The sequence below is a fragment of the Phascolarctos cinereus genome, unplaced genomic scaffold (assembly GCF_003287225.1).
Source record: "Phascolarctos cinereus isolate Bilbo 61053 unplaced genomic scaffold, phaCin_HiC Scaffold_9;HRSCAF=440, whole genome shotgun sequence".
NCBI lineage: Eukaryota > Metazoa > Chordata > Mammalia > Diprotodontia > Phascolarctidae > Phascolarctos > Phascolarctos cinereus.
Window position 1 is genome coordinate 213,817,245 of NW_027556402.1, and position 17,078 is coordinate 213,834,322.

Genomic DNA, 17,078 nt, shown 5'->3' on the forward strand with positions numbered 1-17,078 from the left:
GAGGAAGACCAAAGTTTGGCATGAGGACAAGCACCCTAACAAGAACTATCTAAAGGTGAATTTGCTGCTTCATAAGGTCTGGAAGTTCAGATTACTGGAGGTCTTCAAGCAGAGATAGGAAGACTATTTCTTTGGGATGTCGCAGAAAGAATCCATAATCAGATATGTTTTGGACTTGTCTCCAAAGTGTCTGTTGACTTTGTGAGTACAAATCATCAGAAGTAATGTGGTGGTGGTCAGAAAGGGAGAATACAGACGTCTGAGATCACAGAAACTCGGTGTCGGAAGAGACCTCATAGGTCATCTAAGTCCAACACATACAGGATGGAATATGGTGCAACAGAAAGGGCACTTACTGTATCTGGTGTCAGAAGACCTGAGTCTGCATCTTAAATCTACCACATATAACCTGTGGAGTCTTGGCTGAGTATTTTAATCTCCTTGTGTATCTTACACACCTGTTGGTGTATATGTTGTGTAGGTCAGAATGGGGGCAGCATCATAATAAGCTCTGGGGGAGCAAGGACTATTTTTTCTTTGTCTTTGGATCCCCAGCACTTAGCACAATGCCTGGCACTTAACAGTGAGCACTTAAGAAATGTCTCTGTTGACTGACTTTAAGATTGCTTCCAGCTCTAAATCCTTAATGGTATGAGCACATTTACTTTCCCTCAGTAACACCTCAATAAGCAGTTGTCCTGCCTCTATTTGAAAACCTCCAACAAACAGACATTTATCACCTCCTAAAACTGCCTTCTCCACTTTGAGGACAGCTCTGTTAGGAAACTTCTCCTCATAACAAATTTAAATTTGTCCCCTTGCAACTTCCATTCATGGCCCCTACTTTTGACCTTGGGGTCAAACACAGAACCCACTTCCCCCATGAAGCCTTTTATGGTTCCCTTATGTTTTATTTTGCTCTTTCTCTCCTCCAAGACTCCTTGAGCACCTTATCTGGTTTTCTCCTACAGCCCTGCCACACGCTACTTTCTGTCATACTTATCAGTATACATACCATATATTCTTACATTTCCACCAAGATCAAAACATATGTCTCTTTAATGACAAGGATAGACCATATCTTTTTTTTCAATTTTTGTATTACCAGTATAGAACACTTACACATAGTAGATATTTCGTAAATGCCCATGACTTGAAGTGGAACAAGCTAATCTCTCTTTTACCTGAAACCGAATTCAAACATGATGAGGCCCATAGTGTGGCTGAGTAGAGGAGAGTTTAATGAGTTTCAGTGACTATGGGTAAAAATTAGGATGTACAAAGGATATAACCTTTAAGGCTGATGTCCAGAAGGGCAAATCTGTCCTAGATCACATGCTTCTTGGATCACAGATCTGATCCAGAATGGCGATACCTACGCTCCTAGATCCCTATGTTTTTAACAGAGACTACACAAAGCCTAGCATAGCATCATATGTATATAGGTTCTTAATCAATTCTTTGTTGATCACAATAATGAAACATCATAATTTAGGAATTGTTATCATTAGATAACTGTTAGAAATGATAGCAAATCTTTTTTCTTGAAGACATGTTTGACTCAAAGGACTGTCAAAAGGGAGCATATCTTGAGAGCCATTAGGAAGATTTGGGGTCAAGTTCTGCCACTGAGACATACTGACTGTGTGACTGTCAAGACAAGTCAAGACAAGGGCAAGACAACTAATCTCAGAGTGCCCCCAAACAACTGTGTGCAAAGCATGGAGCAGTCTGCATTGTTAAAGAAAGGTCCTCCTCAGAGTTCTCTCTACAAATGAAATCACAGTCCCAGAAAAAAAAAATCACCTGCTCAGAGAGTCTTATATTAATATGACTGAAAACTATTCCCTACATCACAACATTACTCAAGGAAAATGTCTATAGTAGAGTAAGATTTAAGTCAACAACTCTACAATTTTTTTCATCAGAAAATTACTTTGAGTGATTAAAACTACCTACCACTCACAGCACTAACCCAAAATAACAATGAGAAGAAAAGCATTATGTCTAACAAGATATCAATGAAAGGCATCAAAAATAAATGACTGACTCAGTTTAAAAGCAAAATTAATACATGCCATCATCTATAAGACTCGACACAGACCAACTGAGAGACCAGTACAATTGAAGAGCGACTGTTGTAGATATAATTACATATAATTCAGCTTTCAGTATGGAAAAAATCCTGAGCAATGCTTGAGAAAATTCATCTGTAATTTATCTGTAGCTTTCTATCATGAAATAAACATAATCAACTATAGTCAAGACTCAAAGCAGTCTGAGAACTCATACAAGAGAAGCTGATGAAATGAAATGAGCCCATGATGAAAAAGGAACAAAATCGTACCGCACGTATGTATGTGTACATTTGAGAATGACTTTCACCTTAGAATTCTACCACAATATGTCTTTCCTACCTGTAGGCTATCCATGAAATCACAGGATAATACAACAAAGAAACCACCTAATTTAGCCCCTTCCTTTTACAACAAATGACTAGACTGAGGTCCAGAGAGAAGAGGTGACTTCCAAGGTCAAACACACAGTGAATGTTAGAGATGAAATTTGAACCCAAATCCTCAGACTCTGGGGTCAGTGCTGTCCACTGTACCAGGGGCTACTGCCACTTAACTTTTTGAAGTTTTTCCCCCAAAGCTATCTAGTAATGAGAGGCAGCACAACGTATTGGGGGTGGGGGGGAGGAGAAAATAAAAACTAAACCAAAAAACTTGGGTCCCAGATCTGACACTCCATATTTATTATCGAAGGCAAGTTACTTAACTTTCATAAGCCTCAGGTAACAACTAGAAGTAAAAGGAGGGTACAACTTAACCTTATCCTGTCTCAAAAAGATTGCTGTGAAAAAATCACTTTGTAAACTGCTATGCACTAAAGCAGTATGATTTATCATTATTGTCTTCAACAAAAATATAATGCAAACAATTCTTTTGTATGTATCCATCATATACTATATTAGTTGTTGGAATACTAGTATCAAAAAAGGTAGATCATAACAATTAAGAAATATGTCAAGAATTTTAGATATCTAACGTTACTTCACTTGTAAAAACAATTCTCAAAATCTGACAATGTCTAACAACTAGTCAATTTATCTAAGAACCAACAATAGAGCAACTCTGAGGTACTACCTCACACCTATCAAATTAGCTAATATGACAGAAAAGGAAAATATAAATGTTGGAGAAAATGTGGAAAAATTGGAACACTAATGCATTTTTGGTGGAGTTGTGAACTGATCCAACCGTTCTGAAGAGCAATTTGGAACTACACCCAAAGGGCTGTAAAACTGTGCATACCCTTTGATCCAGCAATACCATTACTAGGTCTATATCCCAAAGAGATCATTAAATGGGGAAAAGGACCCACATGTACAAAAATATCTGTAGCAGCTCTTTTTATGGTGGCCAAGAATTGGAAATTGCCTATCAATTAGGCAACTGTGTAATGTAATAGAATGTAATAGAATACTATTGTGCCATAAGAAATGATGAGCAGGCAGATTTTTTTTTTAAATTTTATTAATTTATTTTGACTTATCAACAATCACTTCCATACACTTTTGAGTTGAAAATTTTTCTCCCCCTTCCTCCCCTCCACCCTCCCCAAGATGGCTCACAATCTGATATAGGCTTTACATTTACATACCCATTAAACATATTTTCACATTAGTGAAGTTGTAAGTAAAAATTAAAACCAATAGGAGGAACCATCAGAAAGATGAAACAAAACTCCACAGAAGGTAAAAATAAAGTGATAGCGATTCGACTTCCATAGTTCTTTCTTTGGATGTAGACAGCATTTTCCATCCCGAGGCCTCTGGATATGTCTTAGATCCTTTAATGCTGAGAAGGGTTCAGTTTAACAATATCAGTCATTGCATAATGTGGCTGTTATTGTGTACAAAGTCCTCTTGGTTCTGCTCACTTCACTCAGCATCAGACCATATAAGTCTTTCCAGGTTCTTCTGAAGTCAGCCTGTTCATCATTTCTTACAGCACAATAGTATTCCATTACATTCATATACCACAACTTGCTTAGCCATTCCCCAATTGATGGGCATCCTCTCAATTTCCAATTCTTTGCCACCACAAAAAGAGCTTAAGCAGGCAGATTTCAAAAAAACCTGGAAAGACCTGCATGAACTGATGCTGAGTGAAGTGAAAAGCACCAGAAGAACATTGTATAAAGTAACAGCAACACTGCAAGGATCACCTATGATTGACTTATCTTTTTCTCAGCAATACAATGATCCAAGTCAATTCTAAAAGACTCATGGTAGAAAATGCTATCTACATCCTGAGAAAGAACTATGGAGTCTGAATGCAAAACAAAGCACAGTATTTTCCCTTTTTTTTTCTTTCTCATGGTTTTTCCCTTTTGTTCTGATCCTTCTTTCACAGCATGGCTAATGTGAAAATATTATTAATGTCATTGTACACGTATAACCTATATCAGATTGCTTGCTGTCTTGGGGAGGGAGAGAAGGAGAAAAATCTGGAGCTCAAAATCTTATAAAAGTGAATGGTGAAAACTATCTTTTACATTTAATTGGAAAAATAAAATAAAATACTATTAAGTGGAGAAAAAAGAAAGAACCAACAACAGATTGGGGTCTCAGAAGTAATTCAAAGAATTTCCTGCCCCAAATCTCATGCTTGACAGAACAGAGCATCTAACGTGTTCATCTGGGAATTTAAAATGCTAACTCATGCAATTCATAATCTTTTAAAAAAAATTTTAAAGGCTAATCAAAATCTGATTTTCAGTGTTAGTAACCCACATCTTATTGCAACATAATACACTACAAATGTAAAGGGAATTTCCTGCTCTCTATCTCACTGTTCACAAAGGTTGTAAATCATTGTAATGATTTAAGAGACTCTCAGAATTTAGCCACACTTCAGTATTTACTTAAAATGAAAAAGCAGGGACTTGCTCAAAATTATCACACAAAATGAGGGAAGTCTATGCTTAATAAAGGTACTTTCTCTTTTTAAAGAAATAATCAAGTAGTTGTAGGAACAAAAAATAATTGGATGATACTTTGGTGGTCACCTAGTCTAATCTTGCAGCCAATGAAGTAATTCCTTCATCAAACCACAGGAGAAGGAACCCTAGACAGTCGCCTATCCAACTTCATTTTATAAATGAGAAAACTCAGGCCTAGCGAGGTAAAGTGATTTGTCTGAAGTGTACAAATGACAACTGGGATCTGTGACACCCCGGGAGAAAAGTCAGAGTAGAGGAACTTTGCTACTTTTAGAGCATTCCATTGCATTTTTGGACAGCTCTAACTGTTAGAAATGTCTTCCCTATACTGAACTGAAAGAGGCAGCATGGCCGAGTGGCTATGGCAATGAACCTAGAATAAGGAAGACTTGGGTTCTCAGCTGTGTGATCTTGGGCAAGTCACTTACCCTTTCTAGGGATCAGTTCCCTTACCTGTAAAATGGAGGGACTGGACTTCATGGCCTCTAAGGTTCCTTTCAGCTCTAAATCTGTGATCCTAGGAAACTGGTCTCTCTGCCACCCATTAACAAACCGAAATATTTAAATTCAATTCACAAACATGTATTAATCTTACTCCCACTCACTGAAGTAAGCAATAAGAAGCCTAACCTCCTATCTACATAGAATCACAGATTTAGAGATAGAAAGGACATTGGAGATCATCTCATCCAAACTCTTCAATTTTACAGATGAAGAAACCAATCAATGAAAAAGTATTTGTTAAATCGTTACTCGTTCCAGACACTACTGTAGTCCATGGAAATACAAATAACGGCAAAAATAGTCCCTCCCTTAAAAGAAATCATATTGTAATGGGGGGACACATGAAAATAACCATGTATATACAAGACCTACATAAATAGATGAGAAGTTATTTCAGAAGGAAAACACCAACAGCTGAGGGCCTGACCAGAAAAGTCTTGCAGAAGATGAGACTTAAATGAAACCAGGAAAATCACAAGGTGGGGGTGACGAAGGAGTGCATTTCAGGCAAGAGATACAGCCTGTGCAAACACCCAGAGATGGGAGATGGAACGTTGTATCCAAAGAACAGCAAGTAGGACACTGTAGCTGGAATGCTTGGAGAAGGGTAATAGTAAGAAGATGGGAAAGAAAGGAAGGGCTGAGGTTATAGAGAGCTTTAAATGCCAAATAGAAGACTTTATATTAGATGCTGGAGGTCATGGGGAGCCACTGGAGTGTACTAAGCAAGGCGACTTTGGCAGCTGAGCAGAAGATGGATTGGAGCAGTGACAGACTTGAGGCAGGAAGGCCAAGTTGAAGGTTATTGTTATAATCCAGATGGGAGGGAATGAGGGCATGAACTAGAGTGATAGATGTGTAAGTGGAGAGGAGACAGGAGATGCATTCATGGTACAAGCAACAAGATTTGGCAACAGATTAGACCTGTGGCCTAAGAGGGAGGAGTTAGGGATGACCCTAAGATTGTAAACCTAGGTAATTCCCATATGCAAATTTGACAAGTGTGCTTTTGTACTTTCACCCAAGTCATTGATGAAAATACTGAGCTACAAAGGGCCAAGAATAGAACCTTGACACAGAGGTCTTTCACCAAGATGATACTGATTCATTAATGATCAACTTTGAGTCTGATCATTCAGCTGCTTCCAAATTCCATTCAGCCGCTTCCAAATTCCATTCAGCCATACTACTATGACCTAGGCAGTACAGGCATCTTAACATTTATCCTCTCTGTCTACCTCATACTACCTGGTGCAACAATTCTCAAGACCTCTAGGGATCCTCCCTCTCCACCCAATAGACTTGGATATTTGCCCTGGGGCACAGCTGTTTAAATTTCTAATTGAAAGGCAAGTCAAACATAACCTCAACTCTCCTAGCTGGCCTCAATTTAAGATTCATCCCATCAGGGACACTAGAGTCTAGCCAGTAGAGAATGCCACTCACTCTCCCCTACCTCCACCTCTCAACTTCATTACTATAGGGGAAAAAAGCATGACAATCCTTCTGAGTTTATGACTGCCTAAATTAAAGCTGCCATCCCCAGGTATCACTATGTAGTTCCTTATGCCCCTTCATGTCAACCCAATCCAACTCTATCCACCTTTTCCACTGTTCTGTGTTTGTTTCTTTAACACACTGACCTTTGTATTAGACCTCTTCTTCTCACGTTCCTTTAATATCCTTGTAGTCTCAGAAACCTGGCTTTTCTCTGAAGATACTGCTTCCTGACCACCCTCTCCAGTACTAGAGCCTTAATTTCTGCATCTGTAAAATGGGGATAATAATACTTTACACTCCCTATATCACACAATTTTAGGGAGAAAGAGTTTTGCAAGCACTGAAGCTCTATAGAAATATTAACTATCATAATTTGGTGTCACATTCTACCAAACTATAAGTTCCATGAGGACAAGAATTCTGTCTTATCCAGACTTCATAGTTCCCTTGGCATCTAGCTTTACATGTACACAGGAGACACAGAATCTCTGACCAACTGGATTATAAAATTTCAAATATATAAAATTAATGTGTGATATTTTAATATAATAGAACTGGTAGTGATGGAAAACAGCAGGCCCTCTTGGTCTGCTCTGGCTAAAGTGTACGCCATGGAGTTCTAGCTTCATGGAACACTGACTGAGTAGCCAAGGTGCTCAGTATATTGTGGTCAATAGTCCAGGAGAGGCCTGCTATCTATCCTCTCATTCATTAGTCTTTATCACCTCCCTTCCCCCCTCTCCCTACTACACTAAGAAGAACTGCTGGGTTCTAACTAATGGTAAAACAACAATATTTTGCTGATGCTTCAAGACTTGGCCCCAGAAAACATTTGTTCCCATAGTCCAGAAATAGACTACAAGCCATAGAATGACTGCAATACTATTATTCTACTGTTCTTTGAATGCTGACCCTAAAATTAACTCAGATTTATTTGTATGGCTGTCTGTGGTTTCCTTGTATGACTAAAATACACACACAAAAAAATAAAAATAACTTCAAATTGGAAGAGCAGTCATTATGTAAGGTTAAGCTTATTTTCATATTTTTATTTTTAAAATCCAACCAAATTAAAGTTCACTATTTCTTGGTAAAGGACAACTAAAGCAAAAGCATAAGGTAATTACTATGGGGGGAAATAGCAAATTAAAAAGTTAAATTTAGAACTTGAAAGCCTAAAAATCATTCCTCTTCAGAATAAAAGAATTTCAGAGCTGGAAGGAATCTCATGGTCATCTAGTCAACCCAGAGCTTTTCAAGTATTTGACAGCTATTCTCCATCATTCTCTAGATACTATGCCACCCAACCCCCATCTTTTGTTCCGTAGGCTAATTACTCCCAGTTCCTTCAACCATTCCTCATATGATATAAATTTGACTTCTGATTGCCCTAAAATGGATCCTCTCCAGATCATCAAGCTACTTTCTAAAACATGAGGTTGAGAACAGAACACAATACTCCAGATGTAATCTGATCAAGATCACCCACTCATCACCTTCACATTCCAAGTTAGATTTTTGGTCAGGATCTGTGAAGCAACTATTCAGCAATAGTCAAATAAACACTACTAACAACTACAACCCAACTTTCCCCAAAATGTTGGTGATCAATAGATAGCTCTACTGGCAATGGCTTCATGCCCAGCTATGTGACTTCCCATACCAAAACACCTTCTCTAAGCCACCATTCCCTTTATATTCATTGTTTCCCCTTATTACCTCCTTGGGGACTGATACATTCTCTATACGTGGCAGGGAGGTGATAGGATAAAACGCTGTCTCACCATGCCTATTTCATATTAGATCTTACAATTTAACTATAGAGAACTGACATAATTTATATTTAATATTGAATTTTGTAAAAACGGTATATATATTGAATTTTTTAAAAATGGTATATACTACATGGAGAGAGGCAGTATCATTTAAAAAAAATTTCAACATACTAAAATTTTTTGAATGCAAGAGCTGACTTTAGGGAAAACTGTGAAAGTGCTACCCAGCCTTCCCCTTCAGGTTGAAGTTCACACAAGTTCTTCTTCCCCTTATGACAGTTGTTAACAGATCCTTCATTCATACTAAGGTATGAGCAATTAATAATAACATAAAGTGTTGTTTCTCCACGGGAAATATCAATTTTAGTAACAAAAAAAGTCCTGATTCTAAAGAATAGAATTTCAATAGCTAGCAAATGAGAGAGAATTTCTTTTGGGGCATGGAAATTTAAATTTCTGGTTTGGGTCCTCTTTGAATGAGCAAATAGGCTAAAGACTATGAAAGAGAAGCCTTCAATTCAATTCAACAGATACAGCCTAAGCACTTATTATTTGGCAACCAGCACTATGGTCCTAGAAATACACACTGTCCAAGGTGAAGTCCACCATAGTCCTGCCATCCCAGTCTTCAAATAACACATTCTATTTCTGGAGCCCAAGGACAGCACTAGATATCTAAAACATGATTTAGAGCTGTAAAGGACCTTAGATACCATACTGAACTCTAGTCCTCTACTTGTCAGGCACCTCAAACAGGAAAATTGATGGGCTTCTCACACTCAATATATCCAAAGTCAAACTCATTATCTTTTCTCCCAAACCCACTCCTCTTTTGAATTTACTTATTACTGCTGAGGGTATCACTACCTTCCCGGTCACTAGGGCTTACAACATAAATATCATCTTCCACTTTTCACTCTCCCTCAACTGGAGAAGGAAATGGCAAACCACTCTAGTAGTCTCTCTGCCAAGAAAACCTCATGAACAGTTGGTCCATGGGTCACCAACAGTCAGACACAACTGAATGACTGGACAACAACATCTTCATCCCCCATATCCAATCTGTTGCCAAACCTCATCAGTTCTACCTCCACAACATCTCTCACACACATCCCTTTCTTTTCACCCATATGGACCCCACCTCACTTAAGACTCTCATTACCTCTTGCCTGTTCTATTATAAAAGTCCCCAATTGCTTCCCTTGCCTCAAGTCTCTTACCTCTCCAACATATCCTCCACTCAGCTGCTAGTAATATTCCTAAAGCACCTTGACCATGTCACTTAATTAACTATTCAAGAAATTCTAGTGTTATCCTTATTATCACTAAATATAAACTCTTCAGATATACATATACACACATACACACATATATAAATTACACACACACACACACACACACTCCTTTTTGGCACTGAACACGCTTCACAATGTGTATCCAGCCTCGCTTTCCAATTTTATTCCTTCCCCGTGCTCTTGTTCTTGACACCATTCCAGCTCCTGCCTCCATGCCTGAGCATGGACTGCCACCCTGGGACAGAAGGAATTTCTTCCTCCCCTTCACCTTCTACAATCTGGCCTTCCTTCAAGGCTCAGCTCTTGTCACTGATCCCAGATGGCTTCAGAGGAGAGAGAGTGAGGCTAGTGACTTTGCACAGGCCTGCCTCACTTAATTCAATCCATCTGCAAGTCAAGGCATCACCTTCCTGATGTCATTGGTGGTCTTTGAGAACAAAAAACAAACAACAAACAAATGCTACCTCCTCCATAAGCCTTTCCTGGTCTCTACCTCCAATCTCTAGTGCCTCCTCCAACAATGACTGTGAATTTATTTTGTCTATATTGATAAGAGTCCAGGTTATATTTGCTTTCTCCCCCACAGAATTTAGGTTTCTTGAAGACATGTATGGACCTATTTAATTTTTGTCTTTGTATCCACAGCACCTGGCATTATCATAGGTGTTTAATCAATGCTTGTGGAAATGAAAACCCAAAGAGGTTAAATGTCTTGCCTAAGGTCACAGAGGTAGCAAGAGGCAGAAGCAGTATATGAACTCAATACCTCCGACTCCAAAGCCTGGGCTTAAAAGAGGCTGAATTTAATTTTAAGGATCTTTTGAAGGAACTGAAGCTGTTTAGCTTGAGAGAGACATGTTAGCAATCATTAAACATTAGAAAGACTGGCATTCCAGGAAGAAGGATAAGATTTTTTTTCCTGATGGAAGGGGGTCAGAACTGAACCAAAAGCACAAGTTTATAAGGAAACATGTTTCAATTCAAAGTCTGGAAAAGCTCCTTGTTAGAACCATCAAAAATGGAATGGGAGGCTGCTGGGAGCAACAAGCTCCCTCCTTCTGGAAGTCCTCACCCACAGGCCGCAGGACTGCTTGCTGTCAATACTATAGATGGGCTTTATGATGCAGTTAGCAACTGGACTAGTACTTTCTGTGTTCTTTTCCAATTCTACATCTAGATTCAAAACAAAAATCAATGAATAAGCATTTAAAGGTACTGTGCTACTGCTAGGGATACAAAGACACAAACAAAATAGTCTCAGACTACTCTATAGATATGTCTATTACTTGACAAAACATTCAGAAAAGAAGCAATCCTCAAATTCATAGAGGCCTTTACATAGAATAGTATTTGCAGTCAAGCAGGAACACATCTAGCAATAAATAACTCATTTAGCTAAGAAATTATGGCTTCTATAACTTTAGTGATTAAAAATTATATTATTTTGACAACAGATGCCAGATAATTCAAATTAGTGGATAAATTATAGAAAAATGAACATCATACAAATGAAATTTTTAAAAAATGAATAAAATAGTTTATAATCATAGTGTTAGATACAGAATGGACTTTATGGATCATTTAATCAAAATCCCTCATATTACAGATTGAGGAAACTGAGATACAGAGAGGGAAAATGTTTTCCCCAGAGGTAACTGACTTTTCTGGCCCTCCGTTTCTTCATTTGTAAAATGTGAAGATCGGATTAGATCAGGGATTCTTAACTTAAGATCCATGAACATTTTTGTAATATTTTGATAACTATTCAAAGTAACTAGCTTCCTTTGCAGTCCTATGTACTTTTGTTTCATGCATTTTAAAATACTATTCTGAGAGGCATCTATAAGTTTCACCATACTGCCAAAGGGGTCAAATAAATTACAAAACCCTAAACTATATAAACCAAAAAGTACCTTTCAGCTTTAAATCCTTTGAGACTCTGCTGTGTTTCCTGGGTCATACAGGTAGTCGGTAAAACAGCCAAAACTAGAACCCAAAATTTCTGGCCTCCTATCAACATGATAGAAATTAACTAATATTTGCAGAGCTCAGGCTTCAGGCAGTCTTGAAGAAGGAAAAATTATTGATTGTGGAAGTCAACTTCAGTGACTCCTCCTTCACTGCCCTTCCCCAGCAGCAAATATCCCCACTCCTGACAGCCTGAGCAGCTGAAAGGAAAACTTCTAATCCATTAGCACAGCAGTTTCTAAAGAAAAAAAAAACTGATTATTTCATTATCTGGTATATCATTTAGCAAGTGTTCCATACCACTGCAGCTAGAATTAAAGGTGACCCTTTGGGACACTGAGAGTACAGCCACAGATGCTTTGGTCAGGTTTCAAAAATTGAGCATAGCAACACACATTTTCTATACTGCCACATGGCTCAGCAGAAAGTCACAGGCTAGGAAAGAGTCACATGCAAAGGTAAAAAAGGGAAAGTTAAGCAATATGAAATGGCAAACTATTAAACTGTGCTGATTACTTGTGTGTTACACCATGGCAGAAAAGTTAAGAAGGTGGGAACAAGAAGGAAAAAGAAAACCAATCAGAAGAGTGCAAATCAAAAATCATTTCCCTATATATACTCAACTATTTTCTTTTTTTTAAATTTAATTTTACTGACAGTTTTTATTTCACCTCACCCTCACCTCCACCTGTATAACTACTTCTTCCTCCACCAAAAAAAAAAGGCTTAAAAAGAGGGGAAAGAAGTTCAGTAGAACCAACCAACACATCAACTGTGTGAAAATATATAAAATATTCTATACCCTTAGTTCCCCATCTCTTTTTTTTTTTAATTTTTAGGCAACTGGGGTTAAGTGACTTGCCCACGGCCACACAGCTAGTACGTGTCAAGTGCTTGGTCTGAGGCCAGATTTGAACTCAGGTCCTCCTGACTTCAGGGCCAGTGCTCTATCTACTGCGCTACCTAGCTGCCCCCTCCCCATCTTTACAAAGAGAAGAGGTAAGTACATTTTCTTACCTCTTATTCAGTGCCACTATTAGTCATTATAATTACCCATTATCCAATTTCACTCTTTTTGTTCTTTCCATTTACACTGTCATTGTCATTATGTAGATTGTTTTCCTGGTTCTATTTGTCTCACATTGCATCAGTTCATATATTATTCCATAATTCTTTGAATTATTCTTATTTGTCATGCCTTATTCTCCAGTAATATTCTGTTATATTAATAGACTACAGTTTGTTTAGTTATTCCTTAATCAATGGGTAACTACTTTGTTTCTAGTTCTTTGCTATCAGAAAGAAGTGCTACTATAACTGTTTGGGTGTAGAAGGGATTTTACTGTCTGTCCACAAACTCTCTGGAGTACACACCTAGTAGTGAGACTCAGGGGTTGAAGAGCAGTGACATTTCAGTCACTCCCTCTGACTCAGTGGACTCACAGGGGTCTAGACGACTAGTCTTGGGGGACGTGAAGATGGAATTATGTTCAAGGACTGAACTGGACTAGATGGTCCCTAAAGCTCCTTCCTTCTGAAAACCTGAGCTGAATCATCTGTACCACAGCCCTCCTCTTAAGACTCCAAGAAAAGAAAACGTTCCCCCTCCTATGGACACCCATCCCACTACTGAATAACTCTATGTGAGGAATTTCTTCTTTCCATTCAGCTTAAATCTGCCTCTTTTCAGTTTCAGCACACTGCTCCTAGTTCAGGCCGTCTCTCTTCTACCATCTACGCAGACCCTTCCCACATCTGAAGACAGCTATCACGCCTCCCAAAAACATCTTCTCTTCTCAAGAGGAAAGAGTCACAGGGCCTTCAACAAACAGCTCCTCATACTCCACCTTATTAAAGTCATTCCTAAAATATGCTCTATAGAACTGAACACAAGACTCCAGAGACGGCACAGAATGGCCTCATGTGGTATATAGAAGGACAATCTGCTGCCTTTCCCCGGGGAGAGTTCAACTGGAAACTGCATGCCCACTCGTCAGGTACACTGTAGAGAGGAATGCGGCTCAGGTACAGGTTGGATCAGATAACCTCTAAGTCCCCTTCTCATTCTGAGATCTGATACTTCAGTAAACCTGTCAATGGTGAGGAGATGGCAGCCAAATACAGGGCTTGTTTCAAAAAGAGAAGGACCAGGACCAACTTCTAATGTTTACGATTTGCTATAGGGAAATTTGTGATGAAAACAAGGCAGCAAAAGAAGACTCTCTGAATCAAATTATTTGGTATTTTTTTAGCATTATTACTAGGAGTAGCCTCCAACAAATCCCTTCTCCAATGCTTCCTCTGATGTGTAAATTATACCGGTTTCTCAAAGACTTTTCTAAAGCAGCACAAAGTTTGACAAGTTCTGCACCTAGAAAAGCTAAAAATAGGAACCCAGGAGCTGCTGTCCTAACAAATTCCTCAGGTGCAGAAAGATTCTCCAACAGAAAGTTAACCACTAGATGCTGAAATGTGGAAACTCAACTACTCCTGAAGAGTATCTACCACATTATGGAAATGTTGACATCTTTATCTGTAGAAAGGATATACATACTGACAAAACTATATTTTTTGAAGTATTACAGTAATGTGAAGTTTGCTACAAGTAAAAGATCAAATTAATTAACACTAAAAGTAATGACAGAGACATTACTGTAAAGAAAAAAAATGTGATAAAGCAACACCTTACCAATTCGATTCCTTGTGGAAAAGGTGTATCATCCCAATCCTTCTGTGGAAACCTCTGGATTATTTTTCCCATTCCTTCTGCAGACCCTGTAAAAGAAATTCAAGGCAAATTTGTAGTTATAATGTAAAATAACAACTCGCAAAATAACTATTTTTAAAACAATTCAACAAACCACTTATGACTAACTTTCAACAGACAACTGAGTAAATATTTATTAAGCATGCTTATGCATATACAGGTTCCTATTTACAGGCTATTTTAACTACATAATTCATTTTATAATTATAGGTAATCCTTAAGAAAGCAGATTTGTGCAAATGTCTCAATTTTCAAAAATTGTTAAAAAGGATATTTCAAAAATGGTAGATTAATGACCTCGACATTAATTCTCAACAAATCTCTAAAATAGGCCATTAAACAAATGGTTGGTGAATACTTGGGAAAGCAGAAGGAATCACAAGAAGCCAGCATAGTTATTAAAACAACAAAGTCAACACTGCTACACCCAAAACCTCAATGGAAAAAAAAAATGTGAATTGATCTAAGAATGTGAATTGGTCTCAGGCCCAAAAAGAATTCCTAGAAGACCTCAAAAAGGATTTTAAAAATCAAATAAAAGGGGCAGCTAGGTGGTGCAGTGGAGTCAACTTAACCTCAAATGCCTAAAAAAAAAAAAAGAAAAGGCAAAACAAATCAAATGAGAGTGGCAGAGGGTGAAAGAAGTCAAAGTGATGCAAGAAAATCATGAAAAAAGAGTCAACAGCTTGGTAAAGAAGGCATAAAAAAATACTGAAGAAAACAACACTTTAAAAAACAGAATAGGGCAAATGATAAAAGACACAAAAATCTAAGGAAGAGAACTCCTTAAAAAGCAGAACTGGCCAAATAGAAAAAGAGGCAAAAAATTCACTGAAGAAAATAACTCCTTAAAAAGTAAAATTGGTGGCAGTTTTCAGATGAAGAAATTAAACTATCTATAGTCATATGAAAAAATGTTCCAAATCACTATTGATTAGAGAAATGCAAATTAAAACAATTCCAAGGTACCACATCACACCTATCAGATTGGCTAACATGACAAAACAAGAAAATGATAAGTGCTGGAGAAGATGTGGGAAAATTGGAATACTAATGCATTGTTGGTGGAGTTGTGAACTGATCCAACCATTCTAGAGAGCAATTTGGAACTATGCCCAAAGGGCTATAAAACTGCATGCCCTTTAATCTAGCAATATCACCTCTAAATCTAAGGGGAAAGGATCCATATGTACAAAAATATTTATAGCAGCTCTTTTTGTGGTGGCCAAGAATTGGAAATTGAGGCGATGCCCATCAATTGGGGAATGGCTGAACAAGTTGTAGTATGTGAATGTAATGGAATACTATTGTGCCACAAGAAATGATGAGCAGGTAGATTTCAGAAAAACCTAGAAAGACCTACATGTGCTGAGTGAAAGGAGCAAAAGCAGGAGAACATTGTACACAGTAACAGCAATACTGTATGATGACCAACTTTGATTGACTAAGTTCTTCTTAATAATGCAATGATCTAAAACAATTCCTTCCAGAAGACTCATGATGGAAAATGCTATCCACATCCAGAGAAAGTCTGGAGTCTGAATGCAGATCAAAGTATACTATTTTCTCCTTTTTTTCTCTTGTGGATTTTCCCTTTTGTTCTGATTCTTCTTTCACAACATGACTAATGTGGAAATATGTTTAATATGATTGTACATGTATAGCCTAAATCAGATTACCTGCCATTTTGGGGAGGGAGGGGCAGACAGGAAGGGGAGGGGAACTTAGAATTCAAAATCTTATAAAAGTGAATGTCGAAAACTAAAAATTAATTAGTTGATTAATTAATTTTTTAAAAAGCAGAATTCGTCAAATGGGGCAGAGGGAAGGTACAAACGCTCACTTAGAAATAATTCCTTAAAAATTAGAATTGGGCAAGTGGAAGCTAATGACTCCATGAGACATCAAGAAACAAAAAAACAGAGGCAGCTAGGTGGTGCAGTGGATAGAGCACCGGCCCTGGATTCAGGAGGACCTGAGTTCAAATCCAACCTCAGACACATAACACTGACTAGCTGTGTGATCATGGGCAAGTCACTTAACCCCACTGCCTAGCCAAAAAAAAAAAAGAAACAATAAAACAAAGTCAAAAGAATGAAAAAAAAATAAAAGAAAAGGTGAACTCTCATTGGAAAAACAACTGACCTGGAAAAGAGATCAGGAAGAGATAATTTAAGAATTATTGGACTACCTGAAAGCCATGATCAAAAAATGAATCTAGATATCACATATTTTAAGGGATTATCAAGGAAAACTGAC

The 17,078-nt window shown here is 37.9% G+C and overlaps 1 protein-coding gene across 1 annotated transcript in view; it reads right to left on the bottom strand.

Annotated features, from left to right (window-relative positions):
- The window catches only part of SBF2 (SET binding factor 2), a 494,333-nt gene that overhangs the window by 422,858 nt on the left and 54,397 nt on the right, over positions 1–17,078 (bottom strand). The window contains 1 exon segment of the mRNA XM_078148119.1: positions 14,742–14,827. Within this exon segment, the coding sequence (XP_078004245.1) occupies positions 14,742–14,827 (86 nt within the window).